Here is a 19,834-nt window from a genome sequence, read left to right as displayed (position 1 = left end):
CTTTGAAACAACGGTTCACAATATGCCACGTTGGAATTAAGAACAAATTGCAGCAGTGGTAAGATCGTTGACCGAAGTGCAGGAGGTCCCGGGTTCAAATCTCGTCAGGTAAAAAAAGTAATTTCTGTTTAATAAAAACATTTCTCATTCCAGATTCACAAAAAAGCTTCTTCTCATATCAGACGTTTAGCTAAAAACTGTGGTATCACACAATATCCGATAAAAAAATCTTTTTTTATTTTTTTTTTTCTGAAGTGAAGGTAGGAAAGGTTAGAATTTTTTTTTATTGCACTACAGTACAAATAACATTTTGATCAGATTAAAATGAGATTTTCGTTTCAACACATAGTAAACAAGCGTCAAACGTTAGGGCCTCAAAAATTAAAATATAATTCCTCTAGGGATTAATTATTTGGGGATAAGTTCAAGTAATCCCTGAGGGGATTAAATTTAAATTATAAAAAGATTCGGTAGCGTACTGTTAATCCCAAAAAGATCTAGATCTAGGTCCATATTTTTATCTGTGTACGATTGGAAGTAGCAGGAGCAATAATAGCCCATTAGGGTAAGGAAAAGGAAAATGGTCTTCGTAACATAAAAAAAATTATTAGTAAATTCTAATTCAAGAGCGCAGTGATGTTTAAGCGTTAGGGCTGTGTGTCTGAAAGGCATTGCCTCCATTAGTCTGAATTCACAGTCGTCCGATGAGCTCACCCATAGCATCTGAACCTTTTTTTGTCTATGGTATACCTGGCTGTATCATAGTTCAGATGTTATGGCTCACCTCTTCCGTGACGTTTTCATGACAACTGATGGAAACTAAACAATACAAATTCAAACGAAGCAATACGTGACATTTCAAAACGGAGAGCTCAACTGAGTGACGACGGAGAACTGTGAGGCCACCTTTACTCCCCAACTATAAAAGCCAATAGAGTGTTATGATGAAAGAGATAGAAATATTTTGACAAGTACCCCAAGGCAACTTATAATAAACTGGTCTTCGGTCCTCTCGCTCTCAACGTAACACGTTGAAAGAGAAAGCAATATTTTAACAAGTACCCCAAGGCAAGTTAAATTAACTAGTCTTCGGATCTCTCGCTCTGATCATAACAGTCTATACATTTTTTACAAACTATGTTAATGTCATAAACGTCAACAGAGAAATGAGAGAAACATCAATGACATCAATGACATACACATAACTGAACATCTGCCAACTTCAATCGGCATCAGTTGTCAAACATTGGCGCTCTAAAATTTTATCTGAATCGTAAAATGTTTTGAATTTATTCGAAAAATAAAATTAATTCTTTAAATATGAACGATGCAATAAGATTTCGAGAATATCAACGTGGTAATTGTAAGTGTTAATGGGTCTGCATGAATTTTTAATTTAACAAATAGTCACCGTTCATAGTTGCGCTCGAGTTTTGTACATAAGAGCTCATTGACTACATAAAAACTAAAAATTTCTTTGTATTTTGATAAATTTCGCAAGATCAACTAATTTATTTATACATAATTGGCGATCAGCAATTCTAAATATTGATTCAGTTGCGTTTATTGCGGCAAAATAGTAGCAATTTCCAATATTTCTTTCGCTACGATGTGACACTTCAAAGTGGCTGCATTAATATTTGGAGGGAATTTTTTCGATGGAAAATTTTGACGGAAAAATGAATTTAATTTGATTTTTCCAGCTAATTTACGCAATTATGATGTTGCCTTGCGACGTCTTCGTGTTCACGAAAGTGATCAATGGAAGGGTATTGCACCACCACCGATAGCTTATGACTTCAATCCTGAGCCACCCATTTTTTCGTCGAAATTCGCCAATTTTGGACAAAATAAACACATTCTGGCCATTTCTAATGAGGAAGGCATGGTAAGAATAATTTGTTACCTTATTGATGGAGGTGTGGTCATACCGTTCCGTTCTCGATAATAGATTGCGTTGCAAGACACTAATTTGAAGAAAAGTGCTCCGGAGAGTGAAAAAATGCTAATTGGACAACAGTGTCACAACAATGCCATCTTTGATTTGGAATGGATGCCGGGCGATATGAAATTTGTATCAGCATCAGGTAAGAACGAAAATTTGTCTTTTTTAATCTCTGACTGTGCCGACAATTATTGCCTTGTCTTGGATATTGTGTTAATGCGACGTGACACACTTCATCTTCAATGAATTCCTCAATCCATTTCAGGTGATCATTCAGCCAAACTATGGGACGTGCGTGATTCAAACTTCGTTGAATCTCGTGTTTTTAAAGGACATAGCCGCTCAGTGAAAACGGCTGCATTTCGTAAAACCGATTCGGCTGTTTTTGCGACGGGAGGTAAGACGCTTTTTCAGTTTACGCGTACCATGTTCCGACAATAATCCGTTCCCTCAGGTAGGGATGGTGCAATATACATTTGGGACACACGAACAGTTTCGCATGTTCATACGATGCGAGCGGATAATTGTATCTTAAGCGGGCATGCGGCTGGTCCAGGAACACCACAGTCACACAAGAAACGGACATCAACAAGAGTTACGCCGAAACTACAGCCAACTATATCTACAAATAGCATCACCGGTCTAATATTTCAGGTGAGCAACAGTTTTGCTTGCAAATTTTAAAGAATTTTCGTAATATGAGCAACGCGTTTTTTGTCGTCTGATTAGGATGATGATTCGCTTGTGTCGTGCGGGGCTGGCGATGGAATAATCAAAGTGTGGGATCTTCGACGCCACTATGGCAGCTTCAAAAAAGAGCCTCTACCGAAATTTAGCATTCCATATCCTGGTACATCAACATCGAAAGGCTATTCAAACCTCCTGATTGACAGTTCCGGTCTCAGACTGTACGTCAATTGTTTAGACAATAACATTTACTGCTACAACTTGGCCACATACTCACCGAAGCCAATAATGCAATATGTAGGCTTAGTCAACAAATCATTTTATATTAAATCGTGTTTAAGCCCAGACGGACAATATCTACTTAGTGGAAGTAGCGAAGAGAAAGCGTACATATGGAATGTGAACAATTCACAGCCGTTGGCGACACTGTGCGGGTATGTAGCTTGAATAATAGGCTTTTCGTGCAACTTTTTTTTTACTTTTTAACTAATTTCAGCCATCGTGCCGAAGTAACATGCGTGGCATGGAGTCAAACGAAAGACTTACGAGTTGTGACTTGCAGTGACGATGCAAGGCATAAAGTGTGGCGAGTCGGTCCGGAATTTATCGACAATGATCAAAGCGAACTGTATCCATGCTATACGGAAACTGTTAACGAGTACATGGCAAATAAAACCAAAGTTCGGCTTAAGGGATTGTTGAACACACCGCGGTCGTTGAAAAGACTCGTTGAACGAAATGAAACCACACCCAGTACGACAGAATGTTTCGGTACTAAACGAAGTTTTCATGATATGGCCTACGATTTGCACTGTTACGAAGGCAACGAACCCAAGCGGCAACACATTGAAACAAGAGGTCGAAGACTTTTCAGTCCACCATCTACTTCTACTGGTTACTTAGGTCGTGTCAGTGAATTTGGATGTTCAGCGAATTTGGCTTCGATTTTGGAAGAGACTGAACTACAATCGGAACAGGTATCGAGTTTACGGTCTCCCAGCAAGTACGAAAATTCCCCAACGAAACAGCAAAATCACAAAATACTGTTGTCTCCGCTGAGCGAACGGCTCAATCGAAACTTCATGTCACCGGAAATGCCAGGTTCGTCGTCATCGATGGATCCCGCTATATTTTCGCCCACGCACAATTTGCCAAACTATGTCGTCAGTGGTGAGGCTCCACATTTGATAGCACAATCACCAAAGCGAAAACTGAAAGAAAACGTGAAAAGTGATTGGTTGACAACGATGCGGAAGCAGAAACTGATGAATTCAACATCGCTGAACCGACAAATGACCGCCAAGCTGACTGATCCGGCCGCACACAATTCCGATCTTCTTCCGGATGAGAGTTTAATGTCACCCCGATCGGTGAAGTCATCGGATCATAGTCCTCGTGTCTATCCTGTACCCAAACGACGAACGTCACGGAGTGGATCGAACGATTCCCTAGCGCCACGAACACCTACAAGTCGACGACAGTCGATCTTAAATTTTTTTTCTGTTATGCAAAGTCCTAATCAAAGCACATCTCGAATTAAAAGTTAGTGTTACACGATGTATAATGTGATTGATGTTTTACTTGGTAGATGTTAGTAGTTAGTTGCTATGCAGAGAGCAACGATTGGGAGAGAGAACATTGAGAGCCGAACATTTTCTGAAGAATTAGACATGTGTACCAGGCTAAGGTAAGTCATTCAGCCCTTTTCTTTAAAGAAATCAAAATCTGTGTTCTGTAGAGTAAAACTTCGGCATCATTTCGATATTGTTTGAATTCCTTCCAATTGTTGATCCACTTTCCCAGGTACAAATTCGTCTATCGTCGGCAGAGAGACGTCATTGAAATTTAGACACGAATTTGGCTCATCTGTTTTTCAGCCGATTCACTCATACCTCATATTGTGGTAGTGGTAAAACCTTATATGGTCAATTTTGTTTGTATAAGTGGACTAGCTCAAAACAGCTGAAGCAAATTCAGGTCTAAATTTCACTGATGTTTTCTGATGCAACATGCAATGTCTATTGTCTTTGATGGATTTGAGTATAATTTGATAGGTGCCGCATGGCAGCCAAATCGGAAAATGAAAACACAATTTCATAATCACAATCGTATATATTTTACGGTCTTCAAACAATTTTTTTCCCTTCTTATCACTCGATCCTTATTCACTAGAATCACAAATTATATTAAGTTAATTTTCGGTGTTTTAGTCACAATAATTAATTTCTAAATATAATTTATATCTCAACCCAAGCATTTCGTAGTTTAAGTTTGTTAAAAATTTATAATTTGAGGAAAATAATTTTTTTTTTCAATAATTTGCTGGAGTATTTTATTGTAGCGGTGGCATTTGGTTTTAACAAGTTATGAGTATGTATGACATTGTAGTGTTATGTTATTTCGTTTATTTTGTTAATTGATTTTTAAATTTATTCAATGGATAAACACTAATTTTTCTTAATTTTTACAAATACTTCACCACTCTTTTTGTCATTTATTCAAAGCTCGTGCATAAAGTGTTACCGAAAAATCGCATAATTTGAAAACCGAAAGTTACTTTTATAATGGAGCGTGTATGAAACACGAAGTTTTATATTTTTCAAGAATTTTTTTATGAGTTCAACTACTCAGCCTAAACTTATCATTTTTAGAGACAAGAGCTGACCTTACCTTTTCGATCAATTGTTCAATGTAAACTTAAAAATCCTTTTTTAACCGTAGACATGAGAAGGGGTTCGATAATAATATTAGAACCAATAGCAGATGATTCTCATTTCATATCTTGACAGCGAAGGATATTTATCAAAAATTGTCAGCAACCCCTTAACGATTGCATTTTTGTAATGACACTCAACTCTAGAAAACGAAAAAAATTTCTCGAAAGAAAAATTGGTCAGCGGCCTCCGCGTCTGAGAATTTTTTTCGGAATCGGTCAGAGATACGAAAATTGTCTTAAGGTACTTAGATCTGTCCGGCTAATGTGACTGAAATAGTACATTCGCTAATTCAATTATGAACAAATTAAGAAAGTGTGGAGAGAGACATCTGTTGTAAGCGTATGGTTATACTCTAGAGGTGACATACACTGCATGATTAATGTAAATGACAAACGAATATATTCAAAGCATTTTAGGTTTCATCTTTTTAATTTTTATTCTTTAAATTTTCAAATGTATTTTTTTTGGCAAAGTTTTCGTAAATAAAAACTTAATTCTATCAAGGCACATCTACGTCTTTCAATTCTAAAATTATTTTTTTTTTATTTTTAAATGCTTTTCATTGAATGAAAAATACATTCTAAGAAATTGGCATAAAGATCTAACTACAGACAAAAATTGGTGCACAATTTTGATATTGAAATTAATTTAAAAAATATTTCTTTTCATTTTTTCCCCCATTTGGTGAACATTAGATATATGGCCGATTAAAACTTAAGAAAAAATATCACGTCTTTTTGGATCGGAATTTTTTGTATTTTGAAAGTGAGAAATGCAGGAAAAAAAATGTTCAATTACAGAAGGATTGATAATACACTTTTAAATAAGGACTCGTAAGTTGACTATGACTAAACTGCTTAAATGTAACAAATTGATTACAATTACTCTAGGCATCCAGACCACGACTATAAGGAAGGCCTAATATATGAGAACGATTTGCGGAGTTGTCGTGAAATGTTAGGCCTCATAACATAAAGAGATTGTTCACAATTCACGTCAAGTACACGTACTTGATATGGTGAAAACTTTGGAATATCGAGATTCGACTCGTCTTCCATTCCGTTCACATTAAAAGATTTTTTTTTAAAATACAAAGGATGATAGTTGGTCTGAGGGGAAGACAATTGGTTCTATCAACTAAGACACTAAAACTAGTATGTTTCCTTAGACTCAATGTTAGTTTCGACGATTTCATTCAGCTATTACAAACTATGATCAGGCAACAGTAAAACTAAAGTGTGCACTGAAGAAATCATCATCACAATGATTATAACGAGCTAGCAATAAATTTACCTAATTATCCAGAAATGTTACCATTTCTTTCGTCATACCAGGACGTAGTGGTAACAGATTGGATTCAATTTCCTTGATTTTGTCAAAACTAAATATTTTCAAGCAACTACCATAGGAATTCAGATCAGGACATTTTGTTGAAAGCTGACTCAGAATAGCCGTCATAACAGTTCTAGTAATAAGGCGAGGGAAAATGTGTTTTCCAACAATTTCCACTCAACTCAAAGCAGTGCAGCTACACGTAACACAAAGTCTTATTAACTAAAAATTATGCTGAGTTTTAGCAGACATAAAGGTAACGACACAAACACTGATCGTTAAATAATATAAATTTAGTGAATTTTCCACACATGATGTGAGGTAACTAGTTAGGGACAAATACGGTTCATTTGCAACCTCTGCTATTTTTCTTCGCACGTCGGACGCGGAAGTACTTATCCGGTTTCGGGCAAAAGGCTTTTGTATTCGTTACGAATTCGTAAGCTTTCCGAATATCGTTAGCGGTAAATTCATGTTTTGTTATCATACCTTTCAGTTCACAAATGTTCTTGTAGGACTGGTAGCTGAACAGTTGATGATTTCGTGGCGCTATTTTTGCCGATTCCGCACAGATACCTTCAAGAAAAGACGAGGAAAAAACGTTAGAAATGTGACCGAGCTTCTTGTTTTCGTCGATGGAAGTAGTCTCTTGTTCAGTAACTGACCTGACGTAAAGTTCGATCAAATAAATAGACGAAACAACTTCTACCGTCAACTTAATAGTTTCAGCAAACCGTTAGCCGCTAATATTACACATCACTTACCAGTCAAGTAAACATCTTCCAAATGAAACAGCTGCGTTGACAGTGACGTTTTGTACAGTTTCTCCACAACATCCATGGACATAACATAGCCGGTGCCAGATAAATATGCCGGATATATGTTACCACTATACATGTACATGGGCGTATACCATTTGCTGCTGATGTTGGCAATTGGTTTCGAATTGCAGAACCGAAGGCCCAGCAGTAGTTCTTTGTATTGATTTAATCGATTTGCCCCCAATTTCGCTTGGATACTATGCTGATCGTACTCTTGTATCGTTGCATTGTAAACTGGAACTGTTCCGCCGAGTAAAACATGCAGAAGATTTGGAATATTTACGAAAGTGTCGTCGTCACATTTCATTAGGAATTTAGCTGCGAGAATCGGCGAGAAATTACTGAGAGTTCGTCGAGTTATGCAATCACTGTTCAACTTACTATTCTTTAGACAGTTTCGGTTCACCCATTTCAGCATCATAACCGTTTTGAGTGTTAAATTGTTGTACGTATCAAGGAAACTTTCCTGTATCACATCGCCGTATACATCGCTTTCGGTGTTTATTTTCGCTTGAGTCTCATTGTTAGGTGTCTGGCCCAATAAAAACAAAACCTTTACCGAAAAATTGTGATGACTAGGGTCCAATTGTGACGATGATGTGCTGTAGTTGTGCCAGTCTTTGTATTTGATGCCCAAATACGTTCCGTTGAAACGAGTATGCATTTTGGCGAAAAATGAGTAATTAAATTCAGTTACATTACCCCATGTCTCACGTATGGTTTGTCTGAAATCGAACATGTTTTAGCGGTGTGGCTGATGAATGTATGGCATATGGTATAAATCTAACCGTGTTTCGTGGTTGACAGCAGACGAACACACGATCACCAATAGAAAGAGTTTGTCGTTGCAAACATTGAACGGTTCTATTATTGTTGTGTTATTGTCCGGGAAAACATAACTGGCTGTGTCTCGTGTGGTATTTCGATCCCAACCACTTATTGAAACTGTGAAAAAATCAATTTTCGAAATGAAAATTCGCGCAAAATCGATTATTTGCTATACGTACGCGCTCTAGATGGTGAATTGCTGGTATACACATTGTACAAGAAAATGTACAACGACACCAAAATACACATCAAAACAATTCCAAGTGTTGGACACGGATTGCAGTATTTCTTTTCTTTTCTTCGGTTTTTATGGTGCCATCCGTCGTTCGACCCAATAAGTCTATTGTTCTCGTTACTGTCCAAATAATCGCCATCCTCATCGTCAGAATATAAAATTATTTCATCGTTGAATTGAAACTTTCTGCTGCTCATCTCATTGTTTCTTGTAGCATTTCGTTTATTTCACGCTGTTTGACGTCCTGAAAATGAGACCCAATTTCAAGGGCGACCACCGATGACCAATTAATTGGACAATACCTTTTCCACACTCCTAATATTACACTAACAGGCACTTCTAAATACACATATCAGTCAAATTCATTTCCACTTTTTTATGTTAATTTTGACCGCAGATCGCATTAATTAAGCAAACGTAGCGCGATCAAAAAATAATATTCAAAAAGTGTCAAAAGTCGTCAACGTTAGTTGTCATGTGCGGTGGTAGTAGAGTGATGATTCACCTACACTCATACACTGAAAATAATTTACATTCCACTGATTCCACTCGACTTTTTTTTGTTGAACTGAGCGGTCGTTTAAAAGAGTTGGTGAAAATTTGGCGCAATGATGAAAACGAACGTTCGTTCAGTAATCATTAACAGAATTGAATCTCCGGAAGTGTGTAACTTGTCACTATATTCCAGATGAACGCGAGACATACAGATACGCGGGTGACACACACAAAATTTGACATTTTCGTAGAAGATGGATTCTCAAATTTGACAATTTCATAGTAGGTGAATTCTGTTTTGTGTGTCCCCGGGTCCCCGCGTATCTAATAAAATGGCGGTCTGCGTGACCTCCCCAACAGTCCATAGCCTTGGTCCTAACACTTTCAGAAAATCAACATCAGATAATCGGACCAAAATTTCATTCGGATTTCCAATTTCAAAAGAGTCGATCTCCGAGCCTGTATTTTCGACTGTTTTATGCTTTAAAAGCTCGTTAAAATTAGTACATCTGCACTAGTCCGAAAAACAGATAGGTAATGGCTCCATCAGTTTTTAGGGAGGTAAATTAATTTTTCGCATGAGCAGATTAAATATAGTTACCTAAGTGCTTCCAGATTGTTAAGTTGGCACGTGAGGTTATACCCCTTGCCTTCCGCTGAGGCTATAAACTTCCCACTTCCCAAAATAAATATTTGTAAGCAGTTAGTTAATGTTATTGATAATAATGATTAATATCTGTAACGACTCTACGACTCGTTTTAAATGGTGAATTGTTGTTTAACTATTGACACTGTATGGGTGTTGAGGAATTTCGCGCCGTGTCATTCACAATAACCCACAAAGTGACATTTTCCTTATACAAAATGTGTCATTTTATCAATTATTGTGAATGACGCGGCGCGAAATTCCTAGCAACCAATTGTATGGAATGCAAAGATCACTTTCTGGTCTAAATGTATGGAGGATTTCGGTTTTATCTAGTTTATTCAATTCCTTTGATGTTTACACAATCGAAAGAAATTTTTAATCATTTGCACTGTAATTACACACAAAATAACACGGGATGTAGTAATTTACCAGGCAACAATTTGAGCTGAAAAAAATTAGATTTGTTCAGAATTAGGTTGGGCTGCAAAACACGCGGAAGAAAAGAAGTACGAACCCTATGTCGATTTGCGAGAACAATTTATTTTCATTCCAGTAGCCACAGAGACGTCTGGTGTTTTTGGCAAAGAAGCAATTAAACTAATAAAGGCAATAGACAATCTGCATATTTATAGAATCACTTCAAACCATTTTTAGACGAAAACTAACATAGAAATAAATAACATTCACCATTACGCATAATCAAAATATTGCTTCTATTTTTTTTAAATTAATTAAAAAGATTACTAAAGGAGTTAAGTGTGACGTCATACTCTAACGAGCATTTATTTGTAATATATCCACTAACACATCGGTAAATCATCAATGACGTCATTGTTTCTTAGTTTATCAGTCTACCAACTTTAAAAATCAAAAAGTAAACAAACGAATGTCAAGTAAATGTGTAAAATTACTTAATGCCGGTTGTGTAATCGTTTTTAAAAATGAGCAACGTGCAACAATTTACCAGAAGTAGATTTTGAAATGTTTATGGATTTCATAGCAAACTCAGTGAACACAAGATTGGAACATCAAGGCTGGAAAATGCAAAAATCACACCTTCCGGACTTTTAGAATGAATCGATCCATTGCTTTTTGAAACGAACGACGTGAATGAAACAATGTTGGGTGAAAGATTGTCCAGACGTTTTAAGCACGGAAGGACACCATTTTTGAGTTTGGATTTCGATGCTGGATCTGGATTATCCTCGAGGTCTTCATCGATCTGTAAGGGACAAAAGGATTTAATAATCTTTTCGTGTTGATCGATGAGACTTGAGGTTATGTTTTTACATTGAAATGATCTTCGCAGCAATAGGCCCTTGAGTTAATACCCATACTTTTTACATTGCGTCCAACTGAAATACACCAATTTGTTCTTGTAGATACATTTCTCGGCACGTTAAAAAAAAGTTTATCTGGATTTTTATTTGAATTATATCTGCATGAAAGCACAAAACAGTATTTCGGTGACATTTTGTTTAAGCTTTCGTTTTTTTGTGTTACGTTGGTGGTACTGATTTTTACAGGTCAAGTGTTACAGGTCGAATATTTTTTTGATTAAAAAAAGGGAAATTTGAGTTATAAATTTAATTTTTTTTGATGTTTTACTTAATATTGTTAATATTTGATATTTCATAGTGAAACATTGTATATCAAAAAGGCAGATGTGACTAAGAAATAAAGTCATATGAAAATATGTACCGTTTGAGGTACCCAACTATAACTTATTCATGTCCACTAACACTTTCAAACAAATCCAACTACAACTTTGCGAAAATGATGACGTCAGTGACTAGCGAAAACTTTAACAGCTAATTAAAAATATTAATTAACATCATTGAGCTATAAAACTTCGTATCTATGGGTTTTGAGACCTAACCTATCAGAATAAAATAGTTTCAAAAACTCATGCAGATTGTCTATTGGAAGCAAGATCGCTGAAGTTACTCATGAGAAAAGAGCGACGAGTTTTATGTTCCAGCGGTTAGCACTCTCAATTCAGCGTGGAAATGTTGCATCGATTCTTGGTACAATTCCACCTTCCAAGAACTTGGCAGAATTATTTTATTTATAAATACTGTAAAAAGCTGTTAAACAAAATATAAATCATCACAGATTTGTTCATACATTTTGACTGTAAATGATCTTTGCTTTTCACGATTTCTTTTGTTGTTCAGTAAGTTTTTTTTTGTCGGAAGGTGTCGCCCGTGTCGCCCACTTCTACTTAAGTGCCATTAGACAAGATTCAATATTGCCATAAAATCACTGCTTTTTGAGACAAACTCTTTCCTTTCTCAAAATCTGTGCTGCGAAACCTAAGGTTATTTGGCCTTGGCGAAACCCATTCAAAATTCAATGATTATTTTGAGACGATAAATTAATGATACACAGCCCGCCTTATCGGAACCGATTCCTAGAGCAGCCGTTATACATGTAGACTTGTCGCTTGTCTTGCGTCATGTCGTATTTTCCAATGTCGTATTTTGACGATGACGCATCCCATAATATACATTTGTCAAAAGCAAAGTATTTTTCTGTGTGTTGTTTCGTCTAGCCACGAAAAAAATTTTTAAAGTCGCAAATTCCCAAAATCACAAGGATTAATTTTCGTTTACAGTGATTGTGATATTTACAACGGAAAGATGAGTTTTTTCGGGAAAATGTTTGGTGCAAAGAAGGAGCCCACGCTGACAACGGGTGATGCGATTCAAAAACTGAAGGAAACGGAGAATATGTTGCTAAAGAAACAGGATTTTTTGGAAAAGAAAATAGAAATCGAATTGGCCGAAGCTAGGAAAAACGGAACGAAAAACAAACGAGGTAAATACCGTCACAATGGCAATGTGATAATGTTTGCGATAATGAAATTGCTCAGTTTACCCAAACGCCCTGACTTTCTTTGTTTGTACAAAATAGCACCTGTTCCCTTCCAGACACAATTGCAACAATTAAAAAAAAACTTTCTCTTGTCATTAGAATCACCCAGTCAAATCACCCTTTCTTGTTTACGTTTTTCCCAACTAAACGATGATGAGTCATAACACAAAAATGTCCATTTGTCTTCATGAAAATGGTTACATGATGAAGATGATTGCTTTTACCGTTTTATTAACTGTGCGATGATTGCAGTCTTTCGCTCATATCTTTTTCGTTCATTGTTCAAAGTTACATATTAGGTGATTGTGACTCAATTTTGCTTTATCTCGTAGATGTCTTATTCAAATGATCATATCTTGATGTTACATTGAAACGCCATAAGTGATGGGTTTCTGTCAATTTTTTTCAGTGAATTTTTCGTTGACGAAGGTATTTGATGTTCTACAAGTTTTGAGACAATGTTTTGTCTTCGTCGATTGCAATAATTTTCCAAAATATTTTGGTTTTTAAATTGAAAGGTGAAGTGGGACCAAATATTCAAACGTCGAATTTTGAATGGGCTTTTGGTTCTTAATACAAGCAACACATGTCATGACATGACTCTACATTTTTATTGGTGATTAGACTCCTCTGAATCATCCTAAATATTCGATTTAGAGTGCTTCAGAGGAGTCAAGTCTCCCATAAAGTAGAAAACATCCGATTGTTTCTTCCTAAACGTTTTTGTCGTATCTCAAAATTTCCTTCGATTTTGCAGCCGCAATTGCAGCCTTGAAACGAAAGAAGCGATATGAAAAGCAATTACAACAAATCGACGGAACACTGTCGACAATCGAAATGCAAAGAGAAGCACTGGAAAGTGCAAACACGAACACCAACGTATTGACTACGATGAAAGTTGCTTCCGATGCTCTTAAGGCAGCCCACAACAGCATGTACGAATTATGATTATTTCATGAATCGATCTGACCGACTCTAATTTTTTTAATTATCAATTTTCAGGGATGTCGATCAAGTTCATGACATGATGGAAGATATTGCTGAACAACAAGACGTAGCCAAGGAAATTAGTGATGCCATTTCGAATCCAGTCGCTTTCGGTAAGCATTTTCAGTTACGCTATTCATAGCGATGCATTGCTCAAGGTTTTTGTTCTTTGTCCTGTAGGAAATGATATTGACGAAGACGAATTAGAAAAGGAATTGGAAGAATTGGAACAAGAAGAGTTAGACAAAGAATTGCTCGGTGTCGGTGGTCCAGCGACGGAACTGCCAGAAGTACCAACGGATGAACTCAAGGATAAGACAAAAGTCAAAAAGAAGCGTAAGTTAACCGAAAACAATATTCATATTCGTCGAATGATTGCTGATTTCTATGAATAATATTTTAGCCGTTGCTGCTGGTCCGGTTGAAGATGACGATGAAGATATGAAGCAGTTGATGTCGTGGGCCAATTGATTGGTTTTTGTCATACAAATTTAATTATAAACGAGAGAACAAACAGAATTTTTATCTCCTTTATTCTTCTCATTAACCAAATTTATTATCAACTCAACAAACACACACAAACTCCTCTTGGTAAAATTGATCTTTCAGATGAGAGAAGTTAGAAGTTTCTTTGTTCTTTTCTCATAAAAAGTTTTCGGTTTCATTATTTTTGTAAAAGAAAAATTCAAAAATTTTTGTTTCGTAATTTGCGTCGATTTTTTTGGAACAGTCGGAGATATTCGGATAGCAACTGAAGAAATGTACATAGAAAAGGGAAATCTGGTTGTCGTTCAGCATATTTAATGTAAGCTTACGTTGTTGCACACTGAGTCATCAAAATGCTTGTTCCGAATAATAGGCTAAAAATCAATAAATTGAATCTTAGCAATTAATTTTGACTAAAAAAATTTGATGGAAATAAATTTACCAAATGCTAATTGACTCAGGATATGCTTTGTGTCTGAAATACATACATTGTCTACAAGCAGTCGGACCAAAGACGAGAGGATGAAACAAACTATTGACAAGCTATTCCTACTGTCAACAAGCTATTCCAACAATTGTGCGAAGGGTGTAAATGGAAATTGTCGCTTCAGTAGTTCAACTGTTAAGAACTCGGAAATTGAACCAACGACTTCAAATTGACAGGGGCAGGCAGAGTTTATAAAAATCCTCCCAGAAACCTGCGCAGAATTATTCCCAATTAAAAATGCACATTCCGCATAGCACACACATGTAATTTCGATGTGATTCCTAATTCCAATTCTTCGACAAAATTAAATCTATTTACTGATATTCGTCGTCATCAAGCATCAGGTCCTCGTCCATGGCCATCTCTTCAACGATCAAATTCTCCTGTCAACTTGACACGCTGCCAAACTTCTTTGTCTGCTTGTAAGCAATCACATACCGTTGCGGTACATACAATGGGGGCGAAAATCCATCAGCATATGCAGCATCCTCGAATAGCTGAAAAATAAGTCGAATGTTAGGGGATTCGGAACGGAAATGCATCAATGTCAGTATTACCAGTTCATATTCATCGGTGGCAGCCTGCGGCAATTGATTGATGATTGCTTTGTAAAAGCAGGTCGTTTGTGGATACAAAGCGTTCACCATGGTACCCTTGGAAAACAATGCGCTAGCATCGGTTTCAGGATTTGCTCGCATCAACGGCAACGGAATCACGCGACATTTACTCAAAATATGACGATCTTTCTGCTCCTCGTCAATGTCATCCACTTCGTATTTATTTTGGTTCGGCAAGAAGGACACGACTTCGGCCAAAATCCAATTTTCATCTTCTTCGAGACCTTTGACCAATGCCGCAACCATATCTCCTGGTTTTGCCACGTACGACGAATCTGCTGGGATGCAACCGCATAGAGCTGGAATTTTCGTTTCGCCGATTTTACTGACGAACAACGGTAGTGTTTGCGCTGATATTTCCAACATTTTCATCAGCGCTCCTCGACGAATCGTTTCCTTGTTACCAGAATTTCGTGCGTGAATTCGACGCTCGTTTCGTATGGCTCGAATTTCTTGGATTTTGGCCAACGCCTGACGCAGAAGATTCTCTTCTTGGGAGGCGTCGTGTAGGCCGATCTTGTACAATGTACGAATTTTTTGCTGCAATGAACTTTGTTGCATGGCGTCGAATGACAGTTTTTCCTGAGTTCGAAAGATGCTGTTCAGGTTCTGTTCGTTACGTCGCCTTTCATTGTCGATGTCATGAATCAACCCTTGAAGAGCGCGCAGACGTTCCTATATATAAAATGAGTTAAAATTGAACAAAATGATGGTAAATGATAGTAAATGCTACAGCATTCTTATAAATACCTGAACTTGAAAAGCTGCAGCTTCTGCTGACATTGTTTTTTCTGTTATTATTTCAATTTTCCAGGTGAAGTTGCAAAAATGTTGACAGCCACAACAGAAGCTATATAATCAATGAGTGTTTGTGTCGTTTGTATACTTTGTATACCTTTTCGTAAGAAACGTCATCAACGTTATGACATTAGACTTACCATTACCTGTGATACCAGCGATACCAGATGCGAAATAGTTGTTTGATTTGACCACTGTAAAATTGTGTCGCTCTTGACGAAGATGGTAATGAGAATTTTTTTTAAAGACTAGTAGAGGACGTAGCAGACGCTGCGACGTTATCAACTGTACGAACCGTACGAACCTGTATATCTTTGCTTACGTGACCCTTGTACGTCCGGTGATTTCTTTATTGCATTAAATGGTAAAAAACAAAATTTCAAAAGAGGAAGTCGACAGAAAACCCAATGGATTGTACATTAAAAATGAATTCAGAAAATTTGAACAAGCATATTTAAGTATATAAAGTAGATGTAGGTCTTCATTGGGACGGTATTTTTTTTGGCATATCTTTTAGCATATCTTTTCAAAATTTGTTTTTGTTTCCAAAAAATATTTTTGTTTTCAAAAAAAGTTTTGTAAGTATATAAAGAATTTTGGTTTTCAAAAATAAAGTTTTGTTTTAGTATATAAGGAGTTTGGTTGAAGAAAAAGTAACAAAACTAAAGTTTTGCTTTTTCTACATATGAGAAAATATGGTAATAATTGATTGCAAAGAGAAATAATTTTGAAATGAGAACGAAAAGAAGATTGAGATAAAAGTGAATAAATGAATGGTAATTTTTTTTAGAGCAACGGATTGAGTTTCCTTTTAAAAATTGCTCTCTCTTTATCTGTTGTGTTATACATCATTTTCTATGACTTCGCAAAAACTATAAGTTTGTGGATGATTATTGTTATTGAAACAAATCAATGGATCGGTGGTTAGATGTAATATTTTTGAACTTTGTTTTTTCTGTAAATTCAGTTTTATGTAAAACAAATTAGACGAAGCGAGAAAAAAAAATTAACTCCTAAGTTACCGACACCGTTCCGGCGCCCGGCTCGCATTGCGGCCCTCCGCTTCGCTCCGGGGCAATGGGCCGGATCGCTCGGCGTGTTAAAACGCTTTTTAAGTGCAATGAAAATTGGTATTCGCTTCGTAAAAAAATGAATTCTGTGGGGACGAACTAAACTCCTTTACGGCCAGCGTTTTGATCGATCCTAGGAGATTTATCCTTTTACGAAATGTAACGTAAAGGAGTTTAGTTCGTCCCCACAGAATTCATTTTTTTACGAAACGAATACCAATTTTCATTGCACATAAAAAGTGTTTTAACACGCCGGGCGATCCGGCCCATTGCCCCGGAGCGAAGCGGAGGGCCGCAATGCGAGCCGGGCGCCGGAACGGTATTGGTAACTTAGGAGTTAATTTTTTTCTCTCGCTTCGTCTCCTTGATTGATCCGTTACGAAATGTAACGTAAAGGCGTTTTGCTCGATTCTAGGACATACATCCTTCTACGAAATGGAACATAAGGGCGTTTTACTAGATCCTAGGACATACATCATTTTAGCATACAGTTTAGCAGTCTATTATAGCTAGATATGGAAATAATAAATGTATGGAAGAAACAAATCAACAAATTAAAAAGTTGAGAGAATACTTTCAGAAAAATAGAATTTAAAAACGGAGCCTCAAATGGAGAAAAACAACTAAAAACTGAGATAAAAAATTTAGAAAAGTAGATAGGCGTTGTCCAAAAAGGACGTCACGTTTTTTTCGATTTTTTTTGAGGTGGGTCCATCCTAAATCACACCATGTCCGCTTTCTGATTTTGGGGTCCATCCCCCAAAGCGGACGTCCGTATAAGGGAAAAGTAAATTCAAGTTAAACATCATAAGTATATTCTAAAACCAAAAAAATCACAACAAAAGTCATGGTTCGATAACTGCCGCAGAAGAATCGATTTTTGAGGACTTAGATGACTTTGCATGCTTCGTCCACGTTGAGAAAAATTTCGATTTCAATTCTATGTCTTTTCACTCAATACATTTTTAGTTCACTAATGGTGAAAATAAACTTTTCTAATGGTGCACAATTCAGATGACTTTTGTAAAATCAATTCACAGCTTTTAATAGAGCATGCAATCCTCTACCAATATTCAAAGAGTATCAAACTGTCTTCGTCTTGGACGTATATCACCATTGAACAATGGCGAATTTTCGACTTTAGCTGGATTAGCTACGTGGCCAGGTTGTAGAGGGAAGCCATTTTAACACGAATTAGCTTAGAATTAGTCCCTCTATCCGTTGCGATAACAATCTGTATTCAAATTGACTCGTGTTCTGGGCGGTCATGTATGCCGAGCGGATCCGGAAACTAAATACAGTTTCGTGTAGTACTCCAGTCCCTCAATCAGAACATAAAGAAATATCAGAGATGCTAACTTCTTTTAAGTGTTTTAACAAAGAGAGGACGTCCGATTTCAGAGAATGTGGGTCCGTCGCATATGTCAGAACACGTCACGTTTTTCGAAAAGTGGGTCCGTCCCTATGAGCGTGACTTCCTTTTTGAATGACGGTATACTATGACTCCGTTTTCAATAAAATTATCTCGCTTTGTTAATTATTTATCTCCGTTTATAAGAAATCTCGAGAAAATTCATTTTTCTGAGTTATCAATTTCTATTTGGTATATCAAAATTTGCTTTTGGTGATATCAGAATTATTTTTTCGGGTCATCAATTCCTTTTTTTTTGGATATCAGAATTCCTTTTTTGGGTATCAATTTCAAATTTCGGTGAATCATAATCATTTTTGGGGATATCAATTTCGAGAGATCAAATTTTTAAAGATTTGACATCTTTATTATTTATTTAAGATATCAAAATTTATTATTTTTTAGTATATCATGCTGACAGGATATCAAAAATCTTTTTTCAAAACATCGAATAGTATGTTACATACCAAGGATCAAAAAGGTGTGTTTTAGACCCAGGTGGTGAAAACGTCCAGGGATGGAGCGACGCGAAGCGGAGCGGAGACCAAGGACGTTTTCACCACCGTGGTCTAAAACACACCTTTTTGATCCGTGGTATGTATACTATTTTTCTTCCTGGAGTACCAAAGTCACATTCCGAACAAAACAACATACAAAAATTTAATGTCGTTGTTTACATTTGTTGACCGTACAGCATTTTTCGTTCAGCGCGTAGCAATACCAATTAATGCATACGCGCGTAGCATTATCATTTAGTGCATTCTTTATAACAAGAAAATCATATTTAATACTCTTCGAAATTCGAAATGTAGTGAAACAACGCTTAATATTAATACAGAATGAATATTGAACATAAATTAGTGTATGTTATTGCAGTTCACACAATAAATTGCTGGATTTGAGTTTAAATTGACTTCATTATATCACATGACACATTTGGGAAAGAATAAAGATAGGATCGAAAATGACATAAGCGGGAATGAAAATTGAGAGAAAAAAGTGTCGGAGAATGTAGCTCTTTCGGTACTAAATTTGGTGAGTGAATGTGACGGTTTTGGTACTTCAGGAAGAAAAACCTTTTTTTAGGATATCAAAATCATTTTTCAGTGTATCACTTTAATTCGATGCCTTTCTAAATTATTTCTCTTTGCAATCAATTATTACCATATTTTCTCATATGTAGAAAAAGCAAAACTTTAGTTTTGTTACTTTTTCTTCAACCAAACTCCTTATATACTGAAACAAAACTTTTTTTTTGAAAACCAAAATTCTTTATATACTTACAAAACTTTTTTTGAAAACAAAAATATTTTTTGGAAACAAATTTTTTTTTTGAAAAGATATGCTAAAAGATATGCCAAAAAAAATACCGTTTCATTGGGAAAAGATAGA

General features: G+C 36.3%; 4 protein-coding genes across 4 annotated transcripts; 2 read left to right on the top strand and 2 right to left on the bottom strand.

The window, feature by feature from the left end:
- Nucleotides 1–1,204: 1,204 nt before the first annotated feature.
- Nucleotides 1,205–4,199, top strand: LOC119073470 (protein lethal(2)denticleless). Its single transcript, XM_037178975.1, has 7 exons — nucleotides 1,205–1,363; nucleotides 1,704–1,888; nucleotides 1,952–2,087; nucleotides 2,211–2,342; nucleotides 2,400–2,599; nucleotides 2,675–3,066; nucleotides 3,129–4,199. The coding sequence occupies exons 1-7, from the start codon at nucleotides 1,321–1,323 to the stop codon at nucleotides 4,177–4,179; spliced, it is 2,139 nt and encodes a 712-aa protein (XP_037034870.1). The 5' UTR covers nucleotides 1,205–1,320; the 3' UTR covers nucleotides 4,180–4,199.
- A 528-nt stretch (nucleotides 4,200–4,727) lies between these two features.
- Nucleotides 4,728–9,055, bottom strand: LOC119073534 (beta-1,3-galactosyltransferase 1-like). The gene is made up of 6 exons (XM_037179075.1): nucleotides 8,868–9,055; nucleotides 8,510–8,809; nucleotides 8,291–8,447; nucleotides 7,884–8,227; nucleotides 7,446–7,820; nucleotides 4,728–7,257 (listed from the first exon to the last, which is right to left on the bottom strand). The coding sequence occupies exons 2-6, from the start codon at nucleotides 8,760–8,762 to the stop codon at nucleotides 7,028–7,030; spliced, it is 1,359 nt and encodes a 452-aa protein (XP_037034970.1). The 5' UTR covers nucleotides 8,763–8,809; nucleotides 8,868–9,055; the 3' UTR covers nucleotides 4,728–7,027.
- Nucleotides 9,056–12,199: 3,144 nt separating this feature from the next.
- Nucleotides 12,200–14,515, top strand: LOC119073635 (charged multivesicular body protein 4c). Its single transcript, XM_037179228.1, has 5 exons — nucleotides 12,200–12,529; nucleotides 13,344–13,521; nucleotides 13,589–13,686; nucleotides 13,754–13,909; nucleotides 13,977–14,515. The coding sequence occupies exons 1-5, from the start codon at nucleotides 12,352–12,354 to the stop codon at nucleotides 14,042–14,044; spliced, it is 678 nt and encodes a 225-aa protein (XP_037035123.1). The 5' UTR covers nucleotides 12,200–12,351; the 3' UTR covers nucleotides 14,045–14,515.
- Nucleotides 14,516–14,790: 275 nt separating this feature from the next.
- LOC119073599 (SAGA-associated factor 29) lies at nucleotides 14,791–16,090 on the bottom strand. Its single transcript, XM_037179172.1, has 3 exons — nucleotides 15,914–16,090; nucleotides 15,104–15,838; nucleotides 14,791–15,043 (listed from the first exon to the last, which is right to left on the bottom strand). The coding sequence occupies exons 1-3, from the start codon at nucleotides 15,944–15,946 to the stop codon at nucleotides 14,933–14,935; spliced, it is 879 nt and encodes a 292-aa protein (XP_037035067.1). The 5' UTR covers nucleotides 15,947–16,090; the 3' UTR covers nucleotides 14,791–14,932.
- Nucleotides 16,091–19,834: the final 3,744 nt, after the last annotated feature.

Source organism: Bradysia coprophila, unplaced genomic scaffold (genome assembly GCF_014529535.1).
Source record: "Bradysia coprophila strain Holo2 unplaced genomic scaffold, BU_Bcop_v1 contig_138, whole genome shotgun sequence".
NCBI lineage: Eukaryota > Metazoa > Arthropoda > Insecta > Diptera > Sciaridae > Bradysia > Bradysia coprophila.
Note: the sequence above shows the minus strand (reverse complement) of the source record. Positions and strands in the feature narration are given on the sequence as shown.